This window comes from Rhodnius prolixus, unplaced genomic scaffold (genome assembly GCF_049639745.1).
Source record: "Rhodnius prolixus isolate KJV_2025 unplaced genomic scaffold, Rpr scaffold_10, whole genome shotgun sequence".
NCBI lineage: Eukaryota > Metazoa > Arthropoda > Insecta > Hemiptera > Reduviidae > Rhodnius > Rhodnius prolixus.
The window spans coordinates 1,326,703-1,353,519 of NW_027411615.1; the positions used below are offsets into that span (position 1 = coordinate 1,326,703).

Genomic DNA, 26,817 nt, shown 5'->3' on the forward strand with positions numbered 1-26,817 from the left:
CTACTAACTTGTCATTTCCTCAAAATAATTGAGAGAGAGTGAGGAAGAGTTTTCTGACGATTTTCAGTGGAAAGTTTTTGTTCCATCAGCAGCCCCATTCAAACCCCACTCTTAACAAAAAAGCTGAACTTTTAGAAGAAGACATTAAAGTTTTAAAAAGCTGTGCTGTGGAATGCTAGAAATGGTTGTGCAGATTTTAAAACAGTAAGCTGTAAGTGAGAGTGGTTTTTATTGTTAGTGCAAAAAAGAGATGGCTACCGTTTTTTTACTATGATGGTTTACAGGTAACCTGGGTTGTCATTGGACCGTCGGGTTCGGGAGGGAGAGGTTTACAAAAAAAAAAGATGGTGGATGATAGGGAAAGTTTTATGATGGCCACAACTACAAGTTTTCCCCCAAAAGAACTCTGTTGACAGTAATTTTGCAATGGGCTTTTTTACTAAAACAACATTCTGACTGTGTATGTACGTATTACATGTTGTGCAAGAAGTTGTTATCCATCCAATGAGTTTTTTTTGTTTTTGGTGGCAAACAAACACAATCAAGAAGCTTCTATATTTGCTTGGGTGTTTTTGTTAGGAGAAACGGGGTAGACAATTGCTTGACTTGTTCGCTTAGAAGGCAGCGGTTTTCAAGTAAAGGAATTTTAAACTGTAGTCACGTCAACCAGTTCAACTTTGTACACAATTTACATTGGGCCAAACTTCTTCCTCTTCCCTTTTTACGCTTACGCTTGACACACAATTACGCTCGCACATAAAACTCTCAGTGTGTGTGTGTGTGTGTGTTCAGGCGTTTTACCTAAAAACCTACTCCATCTATTGTCGCCCGTTCTGCAGCGCTTTTCTGCTAAACCGCTCTTTTAACAACATTCAAGGAAATTTCTTAATTAACCATTTCTCTCTTTCCACTACATTCTTGGTTATACTTCTGCAACCTACCCACATTCTCTTGTACAAATACTCAAGATGGAGACCACATTTCCTTTATGAAGAACTTCAGATTTTCATACAAATCTTCTTTTGTACATATTATTTGACACAAATTACTACAAATATTCTACAAATTGTACAAAAACAAAATAGAAACAGTTCTTTAAGAGATCAATTTTAAACTTGACAAGATGGTAAATGTGTGGTTATGACTTTAGACAGAGTTCTAAATAGCTCTGCAATCAAGCACTTATCTTTAAATCTAAACCAGAACTGTAGATGTACCACATGGATAAGTAACAACAACGATTAGTTGGCTAATTAACTTGAAAGGGAGCATCAAGTTTGATCAAGTCGTGGCAAAGAAGTTCATTACTTAAAGAAAAGTCTACTTTGTCTTTGCACTTGATTCCGCAAAGTATGCCGTCTAGCTTAGTTCAGTAAAGCCGAACCTAATTTAGAACAATATTTCTTTTATTTGTTTTTACTTCATTAAATTTGAATGTAACTGTGTATCAACTTTTACCAATATCTATTATACATTATTAATTTAATTGAATTCTGTAAAGTAATCTGCGCCACGATAGCCGAGCGGTTGGAGGCGAGGCCTCTACAAAGCTAAGAAACATTGTGCTGGTACTGGTTTCGATTTCCCGGGTCTAGGCCTTGGAACTTGACTTGTTAGTTAATACGAGAAATTTATAATAAAGTACGTTTAATGGTCGCCTCTGTCCAGGACACCAAATTCGATGGCTGGACATAAAGTTAGCCTCCCGAAATAATGTGGAGTTCAGAAGCGATTAACCTGTCGGCCTCTTTGTTATCTCCCCAATTTAGCCGAAGGCAGTAGGCTCACTTAGGCAATTCTACAGATCATAAGTAATAATGGAAATCCTTTGATGTTACACAGCGAACTTCACAAAAGAAAAGCATTTTCCAAGATATCCTCTTGATTTATACAAAATCAATAGATTTTCAGTAGAGCTTGAGGCGATTTTAAGTCATTTATTAGATTAAAGCTAATATTGTCATAGCTTTTACGATTCCCCCACAACTATATTCAAAAACAAATCTTATTCATGCTTAGTGAAAGAGAAATTCAATGTCTTAGACAGTTCTCTCTGTAAACATCTGCATCTGACAAACAAGTTTGAGAAGTGAGAATGAGTTTAGTGATTTTGAAATATAAAGGAGAATTATATCTCTCACGGAATATTATTCACCTTTTTCTTTTCATAATAACTTTGATGTCCAGTTTTAAAAGTTAAATTTTATCTCCAGTTTCCAATTTTGTTTGTTGATGAAGAGATCAGATAATGATCAATTAAAAATGTAACCAGTATTAAAATTGGGTTATCTAATTCTAGTATTCATAGCAAGGGTAAGTTCATTCAGGTCGTTGTATTGGATAGTTAGAAATAGAAATAGAAATAGAAAATAAATTTATTATTCTGGGACAATTGTCCCCTAAGAATAAATACAGGAACAAATAGAGGCCTTAACAGTTTGGCCTGTGATTAAACAGAAAATAAATAAATAAATAAGTATTTACAAAAAGTGAAAATATAATAAGTGAAAATGAAAGTAAAAATAAAATAATAAAACAGCAGAAATTAAGGAAATAAATTAAAACAATTAGAATTTCGGAGGAAGCTGAATAGAAAGTAGATAACTGAATAGACGGGATTTAAAGATGGATAGGGTAGGAGCAAGGCGGACAGATGAAGGCAAGCAGTTCCAGAGAGAGGTAGCACGTATTAGGAAGGACTTGTCAAAGGATGAGGTACGGTGAGAGGGAATATAGAGATCAGATGAGCGAGATCTAGTGTTACGGGAATGGATGGAGGATTTAAACTTAAGGAGTTGAAAAATATAGGAAGGCCTTTGAGACTGGATGACTTGAAAAAGGCTAAGAAGCCAAAAAATATTGGCGGCGATAGACAGGAAAAAGCCACTTCACCTCATCGTAGCAGTGCGAAATGCGAGAGTCTCTGGAAATGCTGAAAATAAATCTTATGAAGCAGTTCATGAGGCGTTACTTAAAAATATGTAAATATTTTAGATCAGGGATGTCAAATTCAAGCTACAATTTGGTGCAACAGGTAAGATTCACACGTGGGCCACACACATATTTACAAAAAATTTCCTCTAGTTTTCCAAAATATCTGGATTCAGAGACTAAGAACAGACAAATCTTCATTAAGGTAGATAGATGTTTGTCCAGTAAATCTTGATCTTGTATGCCGTTTTATTTAATTTCATCAACGGAAATATAGTTGCTCACACAAAAAGCGTACTCCAAAAATAACAAGAACTTTTGTTCTTGGGAATTTTGGGAATTCCTACTTCGTCTTTTATAAAAACCAAATCATTCTGGAATTCCACTGAGAGTGGCAGACATGCCGCTTCTGAAACGTCACCGGAACTGAGTCAGCGTGTTTATACAAGCCCTCAGCCTCCAGAAAAGGCCCTTCCGGTAATGTGTCTACGGTAGTTAAAGGGTTAACAAGGAATTGATGTATACGATATTACCTCGATCCTCCCATAAGCGCTATTTTCTTCAGAAAAAAACTTTTTCTATTTTCATTTTATTCCAGTACATCGTGGGCCACAAGAAATTACCTCGGGGGCCTCCAGTTACACACCCCTGTTTTAGATCATTATTGCTCCTTAGAGTCATCTAATATGAGCATCAACTAATTATTGAGACAAGTGATTAACGGAACTCAAGAGTGCTCAAATTTCGTAAGGATTAGTACTACATAAGAAAGCGAGATATTAGTTAACAAATTTTGAATAGATGTAAGATTCTAAAATTTTGATCATATTTTATTTTCGTAACTATTGAAGCTGTTATACTTTTTAATTGTAGGACCAAAATATTGTCGATTGATAAACGAAATTTCGTAGTTAGATTTTGAGACATATTTCTTTTGTTTTTCAACAAAATTTTCATCTTTTAATAATTATAAAACAATTACAATGTTTTTGGAGAAAATCTTTAGAAGTTTTTAGGAGAATTTATGAACAAGAGTATGGAGAAAAAAGAATGAATGATTAGTTGGCAGGAAGAACATTAAGATTCGGGAAATGATGGTAGTAAGACAGGAATGGGGCAGCAGCTGTAGCACAGGTCCTTGGAAAGTTGAGAACTTATCCTTGATTTTCTTCTCTCCTCCAATAGGATCTACTCCATCATTTTGAAATATTGTACTGACATTCTTTCAGCCTCCTCATTTTAATTCAGAAGAGCTCAGTTCGATTTATTTTATTTTATTAAAGGATATTTTCATTTCATCGTAAAATATCGAATACAAAATTTTCCACGTTATACTTAGCTACACTTATATTAGTTTGGATTTCCAATTTTTATTGGTTTTCCGGTGAAAGCGGAAGTGTGGCGAAGCAGGGTCCAGCAATAGCTATCAATTAGAGTAAATGAAAATATCTTGAAGGACTGTAGCTCAGAAAGGATTGAAACTTGGAAGGAAACGGGAGCATGAAGCGCTGGGCGGGAGGCGAATACGCCAAGGAAGCGGTGAAAGAAAGCGGAAATGGTGTCTAAGTAAGCGCGTGTATGTTAAATGTAGAGAACTACATTCAGCTTAGCAGTGGCAGGAGAAGTTGAAGGTGACTGGATGGCACCACCAACTTGAAGCATAAAGATGCGGATACTGCGAAGTATTCTGTATCAGCGGAAGTGAAGCGTGAGCTCTCGTGCAGGCCAAAGATGCGGTAAGAAGCACACTAATATGCAGACTCAAGAAACGTACAGGACCGGCTGGTCCAGTAGCGGACTTCCTCCTCAATAGATGAGGAGGTGATTTCCTTATGAGGTGGTTTATTCCCTAATTCCCATTAGGGAACAATGGGCATTAGGATTGCCTGCGTTCCTTCCCCTTTTTGGTGGAACCGCCCGTCTTAGGGTACGTTTACAACGGAGCTGTGAGTACAGATGATAGCAGAGATGATAACTGATAGAGTAAAATACAATCGCTGATTAGTGTGTACAACGGAGTTGTGATACAAGCAACATGTCCGAGAAGTGAAGAAGAGTTTTCATGTTCAGCAGCCACGAAATGGTATATTTTAAAGAAAAAACGCTTTAGAAAATATCATGTACGTCCCATAAATAAAAAACGAAGTACTTTGGGCGAATTTCACTATTTATATAAGGAACTTAGAAATTATCCGGATCGTTTTTTTGAATATGTGAGGATGGGTCCACCCACATTCGACTATATTTTAGAAAAAATAAGGTCAAAATTAAGAAAACTTTGGAAAAATTGTCATGGAAATCCTATAGCCATAGAAGAAAAACTAGTGATTACTCTTAGGTTAGTAATGATGTTATTGAAAAAAAACAACAAATAAATACACATGAAAATAAATGTAAGCACGATTTAAAAAACAAAATATTGTTTAAAAGTAAATAATAAAAAATAATGAGTAAAGACAGCACTAAATAATTTTTCTACGTCCATTTTGAAGCTCCGATACTGGAGTTCAGCTAGTAGAAAAATGAAAAATTCAATTCTATCATCTATGCTCGTTTATAGCAGCGCGTATGAGTCACTAGTCGAAGCTTCGTTGTGCACGCTCACATAAGAATGTACTAAGTTATTCTATAAGCGCTGATGCATCACTGCTATCATCTCCGCTATCATCTATGCTCACAGCTCCGTTGTGAACGTACCCTTAAGCAATCTATGAGGTAGTTTGATAGCGCGGGAATGGCACAGAATAACACAGATACAACAAGTTTAAATAGATTGAAAACTTGAAAGAACATGAAACTGAAAGTCCAAGAAAGTCCAAGAAACGGAAGAGTGAAGTAACTTAGTTATCAAAGACAAGAAATATAAAAAGGAAATTAAAGCGGATGCGTACGTCAATACGCGCGCGGGCGAGGGGCTGGTCAGCGCGGAGCTGTAGCCAGCCAAATTGATCGAACGTTTCCGGCCACGCCCATTAAGAGATCTTGATATTATTTTGAGAAATTATACAGGGAACAGTATTTTGAGAAATTGCATGAATTTGACTTAATATTATTACTTTTTTTAAAGATAATAAAAGTTATTGTTATGAAACCTTAATAGAATTTTTGACTAAGTTTTAAGGAAGTAGAGAAGTAGCTAGTTTTGTGGGGGCTCTACGAGAGGAAGTGAGAGGTAGAAGCGTGGGGGTGATGTTCAATGTTGGATTGGTCTCTGACCAAAGTTCTGACCACTGTGCTTTACTGGGGCACTGCGGCCCCAGCATATCCTGGACTCTGCCTACTACCCACTAAAAGGGAAGTACATTCGCAGTATAGAATGAAACCAGGAATGGCCAATGTATCTCCCACGGGGGTTTCGTACATCACGTTCAATATACTCATACATGTATACACAGGATACATACATATATGTTGACAAACTCGGCTAGTTATGTGACGTATAGGAAAGTTCAAAACTTCACCCAACGCAGTTCTACTGAGTTAGGTTCCAGTTAGATTGAAAATAATTCTAAATAACTTCAGCAAATTAGATACATCAAACTAATATTTTACTAATATAATGAATTAGTAACTAAGACGTTAACAAATAACAAAACAAAATAAAGACTTATTACTATAAATATATACATAAAATAAATACAGAAGTATAAATGTATTATACATTTTAACGTTCTTATCTAGTGAAGAAAGGGAAAAGTTAGGTGAGGAGGATTGGAATGCAGGGAAAAAAGGAGAGGTAAAACCTGCAGCTAGTGTAGAGAGTTAGAGTAGGATATGTTTTATTCTTCTGTGTCTGTATATTATAGAAGGATCTGTAGGAGGCCTGTGTCACGGCAGAGTAGATTAGGATGGCAGTCTAGGATGGAAAGGAGTTTGAGCAGACGATTTTGGATATAGGAGTGTACCAGAGGATAATGGACGCAGTCTCCGTGAGAGTGAGTCAATTCTAGTGCGTGCTTGAGAAATTAATTTTACGTTATCTGAAGTTTCTTGATATTACTATTGCAGGTACAGGCTCCCGAAGGTGTTCAACTTTGTGCTCAGCAATCAATCTTTTTCACGAAAATATTGGAGACAACTGCGAGTTTTTTTTTTAAAAAAGTTTTACGTGATTGTGTGTTGAATTCGAGATTGTGTCGATTTAGAGATCATTTAAAGCAATTAACAAAGAAGTTTTAATTAATTAAAATAAAAATGAATAGAAACTGAATACAATCAAATAATATATCGATTGATTGAATTATTGATATATCTAGCCCAGCTCACTGAATAAATATTTTAGTTTCAGCCGATTGCTTTAATTAGTTACAGCTCCTTTATTGTTTCTGACTGGTTATTATTGTGCATGATTTGATTAGATTTTAATCATTATTTCCATAACAAAGAAAACAATAGACCCCAAGTACTAACCTAAGTAATGATTGATTAATCAAAGCTGGTGTAAATAACTTCCTTTGAATCCGGGAAAAGCTATAGGCATTTTCACGAAATAGTTTTTCATGTATTGACGATTTACTCAAGTGCATGTCATTATCGAACTGGTTAGACAATATCACCTTCCGACCTCTGAGATTCTGCTAACATTTGAAAATGATAACTGGTAACATTAAAAATGATTGCGAATCATGTTGAAATGTATACCACAAAAGAACACTATTGTTAATTGAATTTTTTGTTTCATCATCAACCAAAAACTAAAACAAAAAGTGAATCATCACTGACGTAACTCTAAACATTGGTACTAAGTGCCAACAAACTAGAAAACAAACTATAAACCGTGCTTTTATTAATGAATACCTCCAAAAATACACTCCAATCAATGCAACAAATCTATTGCAACCAACTGCTTGTCAAATGAAGGAAAAGGAAAGAAGTTTGGGTGTTTAAAAGCGGGAGAGGAAGAGGAGAAATGGCGCCAAAGTTTTCTTCCGGTTTCCCGCACTGTGATAATATCTCACCATTGGATGGTAAAAAAAACTAACAATTCTGCGAGATGCAATTGCTGAGTATGCAAATTAGTATCGAGAAAAAAAGGTCCATTTCCTTTTTGGTTTTCCTTTGATTGGAGGAAATGAAGCGTTTGGTGAACACTCTACCGCAAAAGTCGAGCAGTAAGTTTAAACTTTATTCTTTATTTGGGTACCATCATCATGGAGATTGACAGTACGCCAGCTATAAAAATCTTCAATAAGATGATGCAATCTACTTTACTCGTAGATTTTGTAAACACCATCAGCGATTTTCATTAAACTTTTTAAAAGTGATTGCGTACGTGTAAGTTTTTTTTTCTCTCTCTCATTTATTTGAGCTACAATCAACGCGTTGGCGATATAAGTAACTATGATAGAAGTGAATGGTAGATACGTAGAAACGTGTGGAGAAGTTACTCCAGAAGTAACACTCCAAAACATTGGGCTATTAGACACTCTCTTTACTTGAGAGGAGATCACAAGGCCAATGTCTCTTAAGAGCTAGAGGATTTGCAGCGTGTCATTGAAGATTAACGTAACGTTTACTGTATCCGGTTTGGGCGACTTGAATGATAAAAGGAATATTAAGATCTGTGTGTTTAGTCCGGGGTTAGAGACATTAAATGGAGCGTTTACAATAGTTCGAAGTATTTTCGAGTGTAGAGATTGAATCCTTTGGAGATTGGAGCGTTTGGTTGAACTCCACAGCTCTATTCCTTTACGCCCAGATGGGTTTTAAAATAGTAGCATAAATCTCAGACTTCTGCAGTCTAGAAAGAGTTTAGATCTATAGAGGATTTATATGAGATGGCAGGCTGAAGTGGAGTTTCCTGTATCGTGTTTTAGCGACTTGTGTGGCGATAAAAGGAATGTTAAGGTCAGTGTGTATAGTCAGGTTGGAGACATAAAATAGAGCGTGTACAATAGTTCGAAGTATTTTCGAGTGTAGAGACTTAATCCTTTGGAGATTGGAGCGTTTGGTTGAACTCCACAGCTCTATTCCATACGCCCAGCTGGGTTTCAAAATAGTAGCATAAATCTCAGACTTCTGCTGTCTAGAAAGAGTTTAGATCTATAGAGGATTTATATGAGATTGCAGGCTGAAGTGGGGTTTCTTGTATCGTGTTTTAGCGACTTGTGTGGCGATAAAAGGACTGTTAAGGTCAGTATGTATAGTCTAGGTTGGAGACATAAAATGGAGCGTGTACAATAGTTGGAAGTATTTTCGAGTGTAGACACTAAATTCTTTGGAGATTTGAAGCGTTTGGTTGAACCCCACAGCTTTATTCCACACGCTCTTTTGGGATTTTCAAAGTATAAATCAGTCTTTTGTTGTACATTGAGAGGAGATCACAAGACCACTGTCTTTTAAGTCGGGTTGTCAGGAAGAGTTCTAGAAGAAAGATTTGCTGCGTGTCGTTGCAGATTGACGTAGCGTTTCCTGTATATCCGGTTTTGGCGACTTGTATGAATATAAAGATCTGTGTGTAAAGTCCGGGGTTAGAGACATTAAATGGAGCGTTTACAATAGTTCGAAGTATTTTCGAGTGTAGAGACTTAATCCTTTAGAGATTGGAGCGTTTGGTTGAACTCCACAGCTCTAGTCCTTTACGCCCAGATGGGATTTTTCAAAATAGAAGTGTAAATCAGACTTCTGTTGTCTAGAAAGAGTTTAGATCTATAGAGGATTTATATGAGATTGCAGGTTAAAATGAAGTTTCCTGTATCGTGTTTTCAGCGACTTGTGTGGCGATAAAAGGAATGTTAAGGTCTGTGTGTATAGTCCAGGTTGGAGACATAAAATGGAGCGTTTACAATAGATCGAAATATTTTAGATTGAAGAGATTGAATCCTTTGGGGATTGGAGCGTTCAGTTGAATCCCACAGCTCTATTCCATACGCTCTTTTGGGTTTTCAAAGTATAAATCAGTCTTATGTTGTCCAGCTACAGATTAATCGACTTAAGAGTCTTTTTAGTTAACAAAAGCCTCTGTTAAGTTCTGTACTTTTAAGTTTAGTGTTATCAAAATGTGCACAAATTTTTTTAAAGTGTATGTTGCATTTAATTCTCAGCAAAATTTGAAATGCAACATAAATTAAGTTCGTATTAAGACATAAATTTAAAATTCCTATTTATGTTTTATTTAAACAAAGTATATTCTGTTTATCACGTTTTCTGTTTACCATACTTGTTTAAATATCGTATTTTATCCGGATGAGAGAGAAAAACTGAGAGAGATAGAAAGCAATATTTATTTTAATTAAGGTCTTATTTACATACATACATCTATTTTGTATACATATTTCTCTATGCATACATTTGAGTGAACAGTATAGTACAAATAATCTGCAATATTCCATTTGTTTATTTACAACAGTACATATATCATAACATTATGTGGGATATATAACATAAGGTAACATGTAAAATGTATGAGATATATATTGTAACGAAGTTGACCTGGGCGGAGAAGAAAGGCCTAGATTATTCTAGAGGTTGAACGACCAAAGTCAGTAACAGGCCGCCACTGCATAAACAAAAGGGGCGGTATCTACTTGTGGCAGAAAAGAAAGGCCTAGATTGTTATAGGGGTTAAGCGACTAAAGCCGGTAACAGGCCACAACTGTGTAGACAAAAGGGCCGGTCTTTACTTGAACTAGAAAGAAAAGGGCTAGATTGTTCAAGGAGTTAGTGACCTGTGTAAAAGCCAGCTAAGAGAAAGGCCGCAGTTGGGGTGGTGGCATATGTGTTTCCCAGCCAGTGATTGACAGGTGAGAGTGAGACAGACGGAGTTGGAGAGAGACAGAGAATGGGAGGAGGCGGCCCACAGCTGAGGTGGTGGCAGTATGTTTTCTCCAGCCAATGAACATCAGGAGGGCGTGGAAACTTATGCTCAGAGAGTTGGAGGAGGGCAGTTCCAGTTGGAGGGAGGCACGCAGTTAAAAGGAGGCCGACACAGCTGGAGAAGTCAGTGTTAATCGAGTTTCAAGCAAGTTTTAAGGAGTTATTAGAGTTTATAGTCAAGTTTATGAGTTAGTCTTGGAGAGTCAGTGTTGCGGAGTGCTTCAGTGGTAGCTAGTTGGGCAATTAGTCAGTTGATGAGTAGAGCTGTGTTAGTGTAGCTGAGACTAGTGCAATTCGGTGCAGTGCGGACCAGTGGTCAGTCGGGGAACAGTTTTGTGGCGTTACGAAGTGAGTAAGTAACAGTAAACTGTTGTGACTGTTGTAAATGGTGACTGTAATGAATAGCGTTAGTTGCTTGTAAATGTTAATGTGAGTAATGTTAACGTGTTAATAAATCAGGTTATTACTTACAACTTTAGCGAGTTTTATTATTAATCAAACCCACATATTAAAATAACTAGTGGCAGGCATTAGTTGTGAAAGTAAAGTTTTTTTTTTGGGAAAACTTTACATTGGTGTCAGAAGTGGGATATAGTAAAACCGCTAGACGAGTAAGTGTTCATTTTATTAGATCGGGTAAATTGCTGGAAGTTCTAGAAAACCGACGAGTGTTGTATGCCCGTGAGTACTAAGAAGCCCAGCATGGAAGAGTTAATAGCAATGATGAAGGAGATAAAAGAAGATCATAGGAAGTGGAAAGACGGAATGATAGAAGATATGAGAAACTGGCGGAACGAGATGAAAACAGGCCATGACGGAATAAAAGGTGAAAAGGTCCAAGAAGCAGACAACATCCAAGAAGAAGACGAAGGCAGGAAGGATGACGCAGATAGCAGGTCGGAATGTACAGGTGAACTTGACCAGGTTAAAGGAAGAAATAGCCTTGTAGAAGTTCAAGAATCTGCGTGGTCAAAAGAAAGCATAGGAGCGCTGGAAAACTGCAGCGGACAGGAAGAGCAAGACCGAGGTAAGAGTACCATTATTGTTCAACCAGGAGTGGAATGGAGCCCTGAAGCGACCAGGGAGGAACAACTTCTGGGTGAGGATACGGGGCCTGTGCTCAAGTGTCAGAAGGAAGCGGTCCGGAAAGTGGTCCCCAGCAGTCGGGAAGTACCGAGCTACTGTGCCCAGCGGAATTCGCTCGCCATTGAAATGGGCATTTTGTCGCGAGACCGGAAAAGTGTGGACAGGAAAGAAGAGGAGCTGTCGGGAATTCACGAAGGTATCACCGGGAGTCACCTTGGAGTGAAGAGGGCATGGGCCAAGCGGAGGCAGCGGTTCTCTTTGGTAGGCTACCACGAGGACGGTGTAGACTGGGGTAGTCGTAGCACCGAGTGGGTAGCAAGAAAGGGAACCAGCCGGAAAACCAATGGCGCCCTGAGGCAGGACAAGGTTGGGTTACCGCTCAAGAGGATAGCCTTCGATATGGCAGGACCTTCTCCTGATTCCAGAAGAGAGATACGCAACATTCCGGTTGTGAAGGACCACTTCAGTAAGCGGGCAGAGGCCCACGACTTAGCAGGTCAGGACTCGTCACCGGCATCGGCGGTCTACCAGATCCTCGGCGTCAGGAGGAAAAGGACAACGCCGCTACACCCTCACTCTGACGGCATGGTGGAGCAACTCAACAAGACTCTAGGAGGCCATCAGAGGACTTTGGGGAAAGATCAACAGGAGAATAGGGACGTACACACACCCCCCATAATGATGGTGTACCGATCGGCAATTCAGGAGACCGAGACCGAGGGCCGAACACCTGCCAGCGTTGTGTTCGGTAGGGAGCTTCGCCTACCCAGTGAACTTTTATTTGGCAGCCCAGAGACGGACGAATCGGACGGTGACAGCTATGCTGGGGAACTTCGCCGTAAGTGGAGAGCTGCACGTGGAAAGGCACGCGGCAGGAAAAGACTAGACAGCGACCGGACGAGGACATCGTATGACAGGCAGGTCATTGGAAGAACGTTCCGGAGAGGTGAGAAAGTTTTGTCGTACAAGCGTGTCCGCAAAAAGGGAAAACCTCCTAAGTTGCTGGGTAGGACCTTGCACCACTGTCTCACTGCTCAACGACCTGGTGTTCGAGATCCAACCTACGCCAAGATCCAAGATGAAGGTGGTGCACTTGGACCAATTGCTGCCCTACATCACGAAGGAGACTTCTGTTCGGGACGAACAGTTCTAAGAGGGGAGCAGTGTAACGAAGTTGACCTGGGCGGAGAAGAAAGGCCTAGATTATTCTAGAGGTTGAACGACCAAAGTCAGTAACAGGCCGCCACTGCATAAACAAAAGGGGCGGTATCTACTTGTGGCAGAAAAGAAAGGCCTAGATTGTTATAGGGGTTAAGCGACTAAAGCCGGTAACAGGCCACAACTGTGTAGACAAAAGGGCCGGTCTTTACTTGAACTAGAAAGAAAAGGGCTAGATTGTTCAAGGAGTTAGTGACCTGTGTAAAAGCCAGCTAAGAGAAAGGCCGCAGTTGGGGTGGTGGCATATGTGTTTCCCAGCCAGTGATTGACAGGTGAGAGTGAGACAGACGGAGTTGGAGAGAGACAGAGAATGGGAGGAGGCGGCCCACAGCTGAGGTGGTGGCAGTATGTTTTCTCCAGCCAATGAACATCAGGAGGGCGTGGAAACTTATGCTCAGAGAGTTGGAGGAGGGCAGTTCCAGTTGGAGGGAGGCACGCAGTTAAAAGGAGGCCGACACAGCTGGAGAAGTCAGTGTTAATCGAGTTTCAAGCAAGTTTTAAGGAGTTATTAGAGTTTATAGTCAAGTTTATGAGTTAGTCTTGGAGAGTCAGTGTTGCGGAGTGCTTCAGTGGTAGCTAGTTGGGCAATTAGTCAGTTGATGAGTAGAGCTGTGTTAGTGTAGCTGAGACTAGTGCAATTCGGTGCAGTGCGGACCAGTGGTCAGCCGGGGAACAGTTTTGTGGCGTTACGAAGTGAGTAAGTAACAGTAAACTGTTGTGACTGTTGTAAATGGTGACTGTAATGAATAGCGTTAGTTGCTTGTAAATGTTAATGTGAGTAATGTTAACGTGTTAATAAATCAGGTTATTACTTACAACTTTAGCGAGTTTTATTATTAATCAAACCCACATATTAAAATAACTAGTGGCAGGCATTAGTTGTGAAAGTAAAGTTTTTTTTTTGGGAAAACTTTACAATATTTTAATACAAATTATTGAATTATATTTTGTAAATATGTAATAATAATGTTCGCTACAAAATGTAACATTGTTGACCTAAGAGTATTCGAGGCCTACCACTAGTATAACTAGCACTATAAATAAATTATTATATTTATTTTTCCTTATTAGGTAAGGAAAATTATTGAGATCAAGTTTTCACCGCAGTTATTTTCTTTTGAGGTCTCAGAAAAGAAAAACAAGAAAATTTGGGTTTGAAACATTCCTTTTAACCAGGAACAATATCCTTTTTAAAAAAGAATCTAAAAAATAATTTTCATTTGTAGTAAATTTGTATTGGAATATTTGATATTTGGCAACCCTGTTGAGGGAGTAAGAGAAGGGCTGACCGTTAGGGGTAGCTAGTGTGTTGCAGGTAGTTGGAGACATTCTTTAGTGGAGTTGAGTTTGGTTTTGTCACTCTTTATGGAAGTTGTGCCTTATGAATGTTATGTCTTATGAATTATGTGAATAAACTATATTTATGTTAATTAGTGTTTATTCAAATCCTTAAGAATTAAGTATATAATTATTATGTTTTATGTGTTCTAGTTTTGAGTTATCTCCCATATTTATTATATTTTTCATTTATTCTACACATTATTACGTAATAACTTTTAAGACAGTATAAAACTAAATTTTTACATACAAATATAAACTTCGAGAGGGTTAGCGTACTGGATTCCCAATCGAAGATCCCAGGTTCGAATCTACCAACTATCAGCCAATTAGGAGCTTTTTTACAGCTTCCTTGAGATCGCAGTGCAATGTGCAAAAAGCTCCGCGAGCGTCAATTTTACCTGCGATGTTGACGCGTCTTAAATGAAATAGAAGTTTTAAATAATATAATTAAATTAAATTTGAGCAACTCGGAGTCATCTTTGTAAAGCTGCATTAAATAAGTTGTACAATTTACATAGTCAGCAATATGCATAATACGAGGGTCGTTTGAAAAGTCCGTGCAAAGTCAGAGAGATTGCACCACTGGCGCGTATCGAGGTTATGTTTAGTTAGTAGCATCTCTTGGAAGAACACACACCAAGTTTCAGCCAGATCGGTCTATTTCTTTGTGTTTGGCATTCGTTTGAATCGAGGAAGTCGAGTGATTTTCAAAAAATGGACGAAAAAGAATTTCGTGTGTTGATTAAACACTACTTTATGAAAGGCAAAACGCCTCAGGAGACTAAAGAAAAGCTTGATAAACATTATGGTGACTCTGCACCTTCGATTAGAACAGTTTATAAGTGGTTTCAAAATTTTCGGATTGGCCATATGGGCACAAGTGACGCTGAACGTTCTGGACGCCCTGTTGAGGTTACTACTCCAGAAATCATTGATAAAATCCATGATATGGTGATGGATGACAGAAGAGTGAAGGTGCGTGAGATTGCTAGTGCTGTGGGCATCTCGAATGAACTGGTACATAATATTTTGCATCAACATTTGGACATGACAAAGCTATCCGCAAGATGGGTGCCGCGATTGCTCACGCTTGACCAAAAACGAAATCGTGTGAAGTGTTGCAAGGACGGTTTGCAGCTGTTCCAGAAGAATCCACAGGACTTTAAGCGTCGTTTCGACACTGTGGATGAAACATGGATACATCACTACACTCCTGAGACCAAAGAACAATCTAAACAATGGGTTACCAAGGGGGAATCTGCGCCAAAAAAGGCGAAGACCGTTCCTTCGGCCGGAAAGATTATGGCGACTGTCTTTTGGGATTCGCAAGGAATAATCCTCATCGACTATCTGGAAAAGGGTAAAACTATTACAGGTGCATATTATTCATCGTTATTGGACCGTTTGAAAACCGAGCTGTAAGAAAAACGCCCACGATTGGCCCACAAAAAAGTCCTTTACCATCACGAAAACGCACCAGCTCACACCTCAGCAGTTGTGGTCGCAAAATTAATGGAAATAGGGTTCCAACTCGTTTCACATCCCCCCTATTCTCCGGACTTGGCTCCCTCGGACTACTATTTGTTCCCCAATATGAAGAAATGGCTGGCGGGAAAAAGATTTTATTCAAACGAGGAGGTGATTGCAGAAACGAATGGCTATTTTTCAGACTTGGACAAATCCTATTATTCGGAAGCGATCAACAAACTGGAGCAGCGTTGGACGAAGTGTATAAGCCTAAAAGGAGACTAGTTGAAAAATAAAAAAGGTTTACCCCAAAAAATTAAGTAGTTTTCATTTTTGCACGGACTTTTCAAACGACCCTCGTATGTTCATACATACTCGTATTATGTACATCTTTTTTATTTACTTAAAAAAAAAAAACCCTACATAACCATTTCTCTCGATTCCCTAGTTCAGGGATGGCGAACCTTTTTGAGACTTGGGTCAAATTTCGTTCATTTTTTTTTAGGACTAGCACTTGGGTCACTAATGCCCATTTGCACAAGAATTAAGTTTAAAAATTTTAAACTGAATATTTTCAAAACTAAACATCTTTAAAATTCAGTTGGCGTAACGGGTAAAACGGGACGAAACAAGTGCTATGGAAGTCTCTTTTTACAAACATAACTAAACCAAAAACTTGAAGAAAAATCTAAATATGGTTATTTGCTTTGTGTTGTCGATTTTTTTAACAAACAAAATATGAGTAAAATTATACATTTTATTTTATATTTTGTAAACACTTTTGCTTTATTTCAAATACTACAAAAAACATTTGTCGTCATTTGCGTTTTAGAACTGTAATGATCAAACTAAAGGTTATAGATAGCATTTAAATGGCTTTTGTGTCAATACGTGATTGAATATAAATTATCGCACACAATTAGAAAATCTAAATCAACTCGCGTAAACAAACAAATGGTTGCCTAGCAATTGTGGTGGGTCAGTGTCTGACCCGCGGGTCATAAGTTCGCCATCACTGGCCTAGTTTATGGTCAAATGTTCAGGGGAGAGTCACAAGTGTGATCCTTAACTGTGGGAATAAAACTTAAATTGTAACTAATATTCCGTCTTAAATATTTAGAATGCGCCATCTACTTTTTTTTAAATTAAATTAATAATAGATACAGTAAGAATTTTAGAATCCGAATGGACCAGCTTGGACCAATCTTTTGAAAATGCGGTCGTCAATTTCACAGTTTGTGTTAATATGTGTCTTGTTCTACTACGCCTTCCAAAAAACTGATTATTTTTTGTAACATGTTTTTGCTAGAAAACGTTTAAGGAGGTCTTTTTTTTTAAAAAATACCTATATATTTTTTGTTGAAGTAAATGCGAAGAATGCAAGAAGAAGTAAAAGAAAAATTGATTGAGCTAGGAATCAAGAGTGTTCAGGTTAGAACATGGGAAAGCAGAAAAGTGGTAATACTGATGTTGACAGGAGCGATCTTAGGGCAGGTGAAAAAGCGGAAGCGGACAAAAGAGAAAAACTCCTCTGACTTTGTGTGTGTGCGGTTCTTTTATTTAGTTTGAACTGATTTTTCCCTCCCCCCTCTGACTGTTGGGGCGGCTGAGTTTGTGGTGAAAAACTACAGTCGTAAGGATTATTTCAAAGACAGACTCAGCTTTTTCCTTTAACGGTTTTCCCCCCCTATTTCGGGGGAGGGGGTGACGAGAGGAGGTCTATCCTTTCCCACTGCCAAAGCGTGTGTATAGGCGGGGGTGTGCTTATATCTACTCGTTTCCCCTCCAACAGAACGCAACACTTCCGACAAATAAACACACTAATACTACTTAACTTTTCCTTCTCTTTTTTTACTTCCGTTCTTCTAAAGCATACTCTCACAGTCTATCCATTTATATATAAAAAAAAGAAAACTTGTTGCGAGTCTCTCTCATTCTATTTTCCACCAAATTCACTTTTCCAAAGTTCTTTCCCTTTCCCTATTTCCGTGTCTCTTAAAAAATTTCTTATATTTCCTTTTATCTTTTCCTTTTTGTCCAAAAAAAGATAAAAAGGTTTTCCATTCGACTCTTCCTTACGCGATAACCACACAAAGCTTACAGATAGCCACATTGTACACGTTTTCCGCGACAATAATTCATCTATTTGCAAAAGTTACGTCTATTATGCAAAACTTTGAACTGTACATTATTCTGAAACAAAACAATAATTCAATTTATTCTATATTGAAGTCAGAAAGTTTTAAGGAAGAAATTATTCAATTTTATGACTTACTTATCTAGAGAATGTACATAAAGTGAGTATACTCCAACAAAGTTGTGTTTAATGATTTTCAGATGGAACTGAAAAGTAAAAATGATATAGCTTAAGAAGAATGCTCTGCGGAATACTTTGTTGGCCCGGAGCCCTGTTTTGGGGTTCCAAAGTGTGTGAAGTCTGCGGCCATTAAACTTATAGGGGGCAGAGTGGGTCTCAGGAGTGGTGGTTTGCCACCACTGGGCAGATTACGGGCTATTCGCCAATGCTGAATGCAGAATTAATCCGCCAAGGCCGTGTGGGGCTATAAGGATAATTGTAAGGCCTATTAACTAGCCAGAGCAGGGCTCAGAAAACACATGCATCCCTCGGGCCTGGCAGATGAGACAGCCTTTTTGTAGATTCTGTCAGAAAGAGGAGGAAACGGCACTGCACGTGTTGTGTCAGTGTGAGGGGCTTGTATGGCTAAGGATGTTACTTCTCGGATAGGAAAAACCAAGGCCAGAGAAGCTTTACCCAAGAGCCGCTCTCCAGTATTAGGAGTCTGATCAAAAGGACAGGTCTGGAGGATGAGCTTTAGAGTGAGGGAAGCCACAATAGATCCAAAAAGGTCGCAATTGGCGTAGGCCTTGAGGCCGCCCTAGTTTAATCTAATCTATCTAAGAAGAATGCAAAGCAAGGCCATTTTTATTCCAGTGGAACTGAACGTCCAACTACCAATTAGGTATAGAGGGGAACAACAGAAGCACACACTTCATTATTAACAATTTTTCTAACAAATAAAAATTAGCAACAAACACACAGGAATCGAACCAATGATCCCCAGCATTCAAATCCACTTTCTTAACCAATAGACCAACCCTTACCGGTTAACAGAAATTGTCGATTATTTACTCTACAAATAACTGTTAAATCATCACTGAATTACCTCTTTCTATTATTTATTTAAACAATTGATGATGTTAATAATAAAAATTAAAAAGCAATTAACTTTCTTATTTTATAAGAAAAGTGCTTTTTAAAAGAAAGAAAGAAAAAAAAAGAAAAACCATTAATCAAGGAGGGAGAAGCTTTAAAGTGTTTAAGTCGTTCGTTCAGTAGCAATGACAGCGGCCAAAGTAATTAATTTCTCGCCAATCTACCTTTTAGAACTTCACAATTAAAAGATAAAAGGACAAAAAGAAAAATGGATAAGTAGAAACTGTTTCGTCACCACTTTAAGGTTTCATTTCTTTTACGTCATTAAACAGCTGTATTTTAAGTAATTATGTTTTTAAATCATTTTTTTTTTTGCTTTTCATGGAAAATCTGGCGGGGTGAAACCTTTAAATAATTTTCTTTTGTTGAAGTTTACTTAGGTCTTTTGATTAAAAGAAAAATTCTTTAACTTGAGCATTGTCAAGTTTAACATAAAATGGTAGATATGGCCAAAAATATATTTAAACTAAACAGACCTGGAGGAGGAAGTGGACTAGCCACTTTTTCAGGGCCCTTGGCGTCCCTGCGGGTATTCCAGCCAAACAACATGAACATGAGCAACATATACTGGTATACACCCCAATACATTTACACAGTACACATAAGGGCATAGACATCTCTGCAAGCTTATCAGCACGGAACCGTTGTGCAGATTGTATCAGGATGAGGAGGAAACGGCCTCTCATTGGCTGTTGGTAATCGGAGTGGTTGCGCTATGAAACCTCTGGGAACTTTGAGACCAAAGGAGATAGTAGCGCAAAAAGAACTAGTAGGGAAAGTTCTCCACCTCTTTAGTAAAGGGAGAGGTTTCTTATACTAGATCCAAAGGGGTAAGACATAATAAGCCTCTTTTGGCTGCGGCGTCATGGGGCATAGGTCCCATCCCGATAATCTATCTAATGATCTACTCTAAATAGACTTAAATGTGCGACGTTGATCTTTAGCTAAATATTTATTTTAAACAAATGATCGTTGACAAAGGCATCAAAATGTTGGTAACTTTGATTTAAAGACATAAAAAAAATTTCTTTAATGTATTCAAGAAACTTTTGAGTCCAAATGGATGAAAATGAAAATCCATCCGGTGGTAATTGTAATTTAATGAATGCTGGGCAAATTTTTATTCGTCGCAGCATAGATGTTGTTTATTGTATTCCTGAATGGTTTCAGACATTCATCTAATTTCCGAGATCGTTGTAATTACCTCTGAACTAAAACATTAACTACTCCTAAATCGGTTGGCTAAACTGAATGATGAGTAGAGAAACTACGTGGAAGAGAGAGTGGAATCCAATCTGGATTCATTTCTGGATGAATGTAAGGCCGGAAACCGGTAAGGAATACAATAAACATGCGTGATATGTCGCTTAAAAATCAAAGATATTGTCCCGGTCGTGCCCGGAAGAGTCGTGGTGAAGCACGCTGGCAACGCTCAAAGAAAGCGAGCTGGCAACGTTGCCAAGATGTTAGTGTGTGTGTGTGTCGCGAACATCTACCACCACTCCACTCTGCCACCCATGGCCTGCGCGCAAAGTCTCCTGTTATCTTTTTTGCTGGAAATGAGGGATTATTTACTTCCTGTCTTTGTTATACTTTCACCTTTCTTGTTTATTTTTGAACGCTTCTTGTGCCTCTTTAAGCCCCCAACCTTTGTGTTGGTGTGTCTGCTGGTCACGCTACCCAAAACTTTCCCCTTTTCCGCTTCCTTAGGGCAGGCGTATGGTCCCCCTCACTTCTGTCTGCTGATTGAGTGCAGTTGTCTGCGTGTCCTGCAAGTCCCGCTAATAAGTACGTCACTATTGCGCTGAACCGCTTCTTGAGCTACTCGACGCATCTGTTTTGTACGCTTCTACAGCACGCTGCTGCACTTCTGCTCCACGCATCATTGCTAGACACCGCTTCTTGCACCACTGGACCACCTGCTTGTCACTTCTGCTTCGACCTCTACCCCCACCCTGCATCCTTGACCTGCTGCTAACCACTTCCGGACTGCCCTTAATATAACCCTTATACAGCTAATCCTCGCCTCCCAGAATCTATTACACTAGTGTTCTCAACAACCTTCACCTTCTTCTCCATCTCCTTACTTCTCTGTTCTCGACATACGCACGCACCACAAACACCTACACAATTATATCACATACATACGCTCCTCAATCGTTCCTATTTCTTTCAACCGCTATTCATTTATCGTCTGCAGAGATGCTTCACCACCTCGCTGGTGCCTATGGCGTCCACTTCCGGTACCCTAAGGTAAGTTCTTTTCACTCTTCTCTTTTCTATTTTTATTCTATTCCATTCACCTTTTTTTGGGGGGGCTTATTTTTGGCATTGGCTGTCGCCATACAGCCCAGCATCGTCTAGGTGCTTATCACTAGAATATCACTCACTCTCCATTCTTACTTATAAATACATTCGCTTCACACATTCAACCCTCTACTCTACACAACTATTTACATATACGTACTACAACTAATGGATGGATCAGTACTCTACATTCCTGCCATCCTTTTATAGCTTAACCGAAATTAAAATCACCGTAATCCTTCTATAATCATTTGCTTCCATTCATTCTAATCGGCTATAACTTTTAAATGCATTCATATTTCTTGGTTAGCTCTGCTACAGATTTAAGCACATAGATGGTGGATAATATTTTGTCTTCGTAGCGAAATGGTGCATCTAAATACCTGTATATGTCGTCAAACATTCGTTTCCTTTCTTATTTATTATTGTTTACTCGTTGTGCTCCATTGTGGACATATCCTTATTTCGCAAGGTGTTCATCTTGCCCTTTCCCTCCACATCTGGGTGTAAGTCACCTACGCGGTTATAGATATCCAGCCACTGAGACCCCAAACCGTATTTTCGCCAATTTTTCTTTATTACAGATTATTATATAACTTATACGATATAAGGCTTTTAAAGCGTGTAGCTATCCTATCAGTAACTTACATAAGGCTTTTAAAGCGTCTAGCTATCCTATCAGACACTATATATATGAATGAATCCTGAATTCACGTCCTGGTGAATGCTTCTATTAGGTTATACAAGATTGGAAAACGTGGACATAAATTTCATAATGATCACACTAGACTGCGGGACACGCATGCGCCATGGATATTGCAACATATTACCTACAGTAATTTCAACGTATTACCTTATTTTCTCTTTAAAGGAAAACCCATTTTCCAATGGGTGATGTTTATTAGTTATTATTTTTTTTTGTTTACGATCATTTTGGTCCTTTTAAAATTTCCCAACTGATAGAATCTTAAGATTTAGACGAATGGAGGTACTTAAAGAAAAGAAAAAATCGAATTTCCACAGTTTTCTTGGAAAGTTTTCTTCAATTACACACACACTCACATTGTTGAATAAGTACCCACTCACAGAGATTGCTTCTGGAGAGCCTACTTGTTGGGTTTTTATATATTTAAAAAATGAAGCAACGTTATTTTTTTAAATTATGAACTAAAACATATTTGAATTTAAAAAGCATTCTTGTTTAAGTTTTGAGTTTTGCTCGTGCTCTTAAGTATGGCAGACTTTACGAGTAGATTACTAGAAAAAAAATATATATATATACATACGAGGGTTGTTTGAAAAGTCCGTGCAAAGTCAGAGAGATAGCACCACTGGCGCGTATCGAGGTTATGTTTAGTTAGTAGCATCTCTTGGAAGAACACACACCAAGTTTCAGCCAGATCAGTCTATTTCTTTGTGTTTTGCATTCGTTTGAATCGAGGGTCGAGTGATTTTCAAAAAATGGACGAAAAAGAATTTCGTGTGTTGATTAAACACTACTTTATGAAAGGCAAAACGCCTCAGGAGACTAAAGAGAAGCTTGATAAACATTATGGTGACTCTGCACCTTCGATTTAGAACAGTTTATAAGTGGTTTCAAAATTTTCGGAGTGGCCATATGGGCAGAAGTGACGCTGAACGTTCTGGACGCCCTGTTGAGGTTACTACTCCAGAAATCATTGATAAAATCCATGATATGGTGATGGATGACAGAAGAGTGAAGGTGCGTGAGATTGCTAGTGCTGTGGGCATCTCGAATGAACGGGTACATAATATTTTGCATCAACATTTGGACATGACAAAGCTATCCGCAAGATGGGTGCCGCGATTGCTCACGCTCGACCAAAAACGAAATCGTGTGAAGTGTTGCAAGGACGGTTTGCAGCTGTTCCAGAAGAATCCGCAGGACTTTAAGCGTCGTTTCGTCACTGTGCATGAAACATGGATACATCACTACACTCCTGAGACCAAAGAACAATCTAAACAATGGGTTACCAAGGGGGAATCTGCGCCAAAAAAGGCAAAGACCATTCCTTCGGCCGGAAAGATTATGGCGACTGTCTTTTGGAATTCGCAAGGAATAATCCTCATCGACTATCTGGAAAAGGGTAAAACTATTACAGGTGCATATTATTCATGGTTATTGGACCGTTTGAAAACCAAGCTGCAAGAAAAACGCCCACGATTGGCCCACAAAAAAGTCCTTTTCCATCACGACAACGCACCAGCTCACACCTCAGCAGTTGTGGTCGCAAAATTAATGGAAATAGGGTTCCAACTCGTTTCACATCCCCCCTATTCTTCAGACTTGGCTCCCTCGGACTACTATTTGTTGCCCAATATGAAGAAATGGCTGGCGGGAAAAAGATTTTATTCAAACGAGGAGGTGATTGCAGAAACGAATGGCTATTTTTCAGACTTGGACAAATCCTATTATTCGGAAGGGATCAACAAACTAGAGCAGCGTTGGACGAAGTGTATAAGCCTAAAAGGAGACTATGTTGAAAAATAAAAAAGGTTTACCCCAAAAAATTAAGTAGTTTCCATTTTTGCACGGACTTTTCAAACGACCCTCGAATATCCCTTAATTTTTCAAAGAAATAGGTTATAAAAACCAAATACATAGTGACCAAAAATCATCTTATTCAGACTTTTTTTTTTTGTTTTCTTTTTTTGGCATTGGCTTTCGCCATACAGTATTCCTGCCATCCTTATAGCTTAACCGAAATTAAAATCACATACTTCTTCTGTAATCATTTCCTTGCATTCATTCTATAACTTTTAAATACATTCATATTTCATTGCTAGCTCTGCTATAGAATTAAGCACATATGTATATGTTGGTGGAGAATATTATGACTTCGTAGCGAAATGGTACATCTAAATACCTGTATAGGTCGTCAAACATTCGTTTCCTTTCTACCACATAACGTGGACATATCATTATTATATTGTCTTGAAATTCAGACTTCCTTAATTTGTGTGTTTGTTCTTATAATGGTAAGTGAGTAGAACGTTTAAAAGTCAGGAAGTACGAATGTTTGAGGGGGGGGAGCAGGCTTGGAGGCAGCAAAAACCCCTGTAGACACATCATCATCCACATACTGGGTGAAGTTGCGCCTCCTCTGACACTACTAAGCTCAGTGGTGTCAGTGTTGTGTTATTCTTCCTGATCCAGGAAGAAATGGTTTTGTCTTCTTACTATTCGATGCCACCTTGGAGGCGGTCTTTTTTTTTTTTCTACTGAAAACGAATTACAATTCATCGCTTTGCGATTTATATTTATAACTTGCAAAGCTATTGCTAAGCTAGCTTTCACTTCAGTAACCGAATTAAGTTTTTGGAAGGCTACGAGGGTCGTTTGAAAAGTCCGTGCAAAAAAAAAAACTACTTAATTTTTTGGGGTAAACCTTTTTTTATTTTTCAACATAGTCTCCTTTTAGGCTTATACACTTCGTCCAACGCTGCTCTAGTTTGTTGATCCCTTCCGAATAATAGGATTTGTCCAAGTCTGAAAAATAGCCATTCGTTTCTGCAATCACCTCCTCGTTTGAATAAAATCTTTTTCCCGCCAGCCATTTCTTCATATTGGGGAACAAATAATAGTCCGAGGGAGCCAAGTCTGGAGAATAGGGGGGATGTGAAACGAGTTGGAACCCTATTTCCATTAATTTTGCGACCACAACTGCTGAGGTGTGAGCTGGCGCGTTGTCGTGATGGAAAAGGACTTTTTTGTGGGCGTTTTTCTTGCAGCTCAGTTTTCAAATGGTCCAATAACGATGAATAATATGCACCTGTAATAGTTTTACTCTTTTCCAGATAGTCGATGAGGATTATTCCTTGCGAATCCCAAAAGACAGTCGCCATAATCTTTCCGGCCGAAGAAACAGTCTTCGCCTTTTTTGGCGCAGATTACCCCTTGGTAACCCATTGTTTAGATTGTTCTTTGGTCTCAGGAGTGTAGTGATGTATTCATGTTTCATCCACAGTGACGAAACGACGCTTAAAGTCCTGCGGATTCTTCTGGAACAGCTGCAAACCGTCCTTGCAACACTTCACACGATTTCGTTTTTGGTCAAACGTGAGCAATCGCGGCACCCATCTTGCGGATAGCTTTGTCATGTCCAAATGTTGATGCAAAATATTATGTACCCGTTCATTCGAGATGCCCACAGCACTAGCAATCTCACGCACCTTCACTCTTCTGTCATCCATCACCATATCATGGATTTTATCAATGATTTCTGGAGTAGTAACCTCAACAGGGCGTCCAGAACGTTCAGCGTCACTTGTGCCCATATGGCCACTCCGAAAATTTTGAAACCACTTATAAACTGTTCTAATCGAAGGTGCAGAGTCACCATAATGTTTATCAAGCTTCTCTTTAGTCTCCTCAGGCGTTTTGCCTTTCATAAAGTAGTGTTTAATCAACACACGAAATTCTTTTTCGTCCATTTTTTGAAAATCACTCGACTTCCTCGATTCAAACGAATGGCAAACACAAAGAAATAGACCGATCTGGCTGAAACTTGGTGTGTGTTCTTCCAAGAGATGCTACTAACTAAACATAACCTCGATACGCGCCAGTAGTGCTATCTCTCTGACTTTTCACGGACTTTTCAAACGACCCTCGTATTAAGAGTAAATGATGTTGAAGTATCTACACTAAACTGATAGATCTACCTCTCTGATGGTGAATGAAACTCCGAAACCGATACGACGGATAACGGTCCAAGATGTTATCCAGCCTAACCACATTTCTAAGGAATGGCCTTCTGTTCCTATATTTCCATTCTTTATACGTAGAACTTTACCTAAATTTCCAATCTATTCAATGATATATTAGATTATTAATTATTATTGATAAAATCCATTAATTAATTACAATAAAAGTTGCAAAATATTCCAAATTTAATTTAATATTTACATTAGAATGGAGCCAGTCAGTTTGTTTGCTCCAATGAATTATTTATCACTGATAATCCTTTGATAAGGCTTATCATCGATTAACTATTTAACAATATTCACTGTATAATAAATGTATGGATTAATTCCTTAATCCATATTTACATGGCAATGGTAAACATAGATCAGTGAAGCAAAGTAATTAACTACATATAATACATATATAATATTGCATATTACGAGTTGCAATAATCCGAGACAATATATGAAAATTATACTATAACTGAGGTGTTAATAAAGGGAAAATCAAATATTTGAACTCTGCAGTTTAATTTTATTAAGGGAAGGGGATATAATAAATATGGAAAATTGAAATTTCATCTCATTTCAAAAATTTATTTTAGATTGGTGATGTTTAACGTTACTATATATAAATTGTTTTTGAATTTAAAGTAAACACTAGTTTTTCCGAGACCAATATTTCTTAACTAGTTGAATAAAATGAATTTTTG

The 26,817-nt window shown here is 38.4% G+C and overlaps 2 protein-coding genes across 2 annotated transcripts in view; one reads left to right on the plus strand and one right to left on the minus strand.

The window, feature by feature from the left end:
* Nucleotides 1-26,817, minus strand: part of LOC141457065 (extracellular tyrosine-protein kinase PKDCC-like) — a 295,376-nt gene that overhangs the window by 42,077 nt on the left and 226,482 nt on the right. The gene's annotated exons all lie outside the window — the stretch shown is intronic.
* On the plus strand, nucleotides 1,490-15,193 carry LOC141457081 (uncharacterized). Its single transcript, XM_074133598.1, has 2 exons — nucleotides 1,490-6,866; nucleotides 6,940-15,193. The coding sequence occupies exon 2, from the start codon at nucleotides 11,422-11,424 to the stop codon at nucleotides 13,042-13,044; it is 1,623 nt and encodes a 540-aa protein (XP_073989699.1). The 5' UTR covers nucleotides 1,490-6,866; nucleotides 6,940-11,421; the 3' UTR covers nucleotides 13,045-15,193.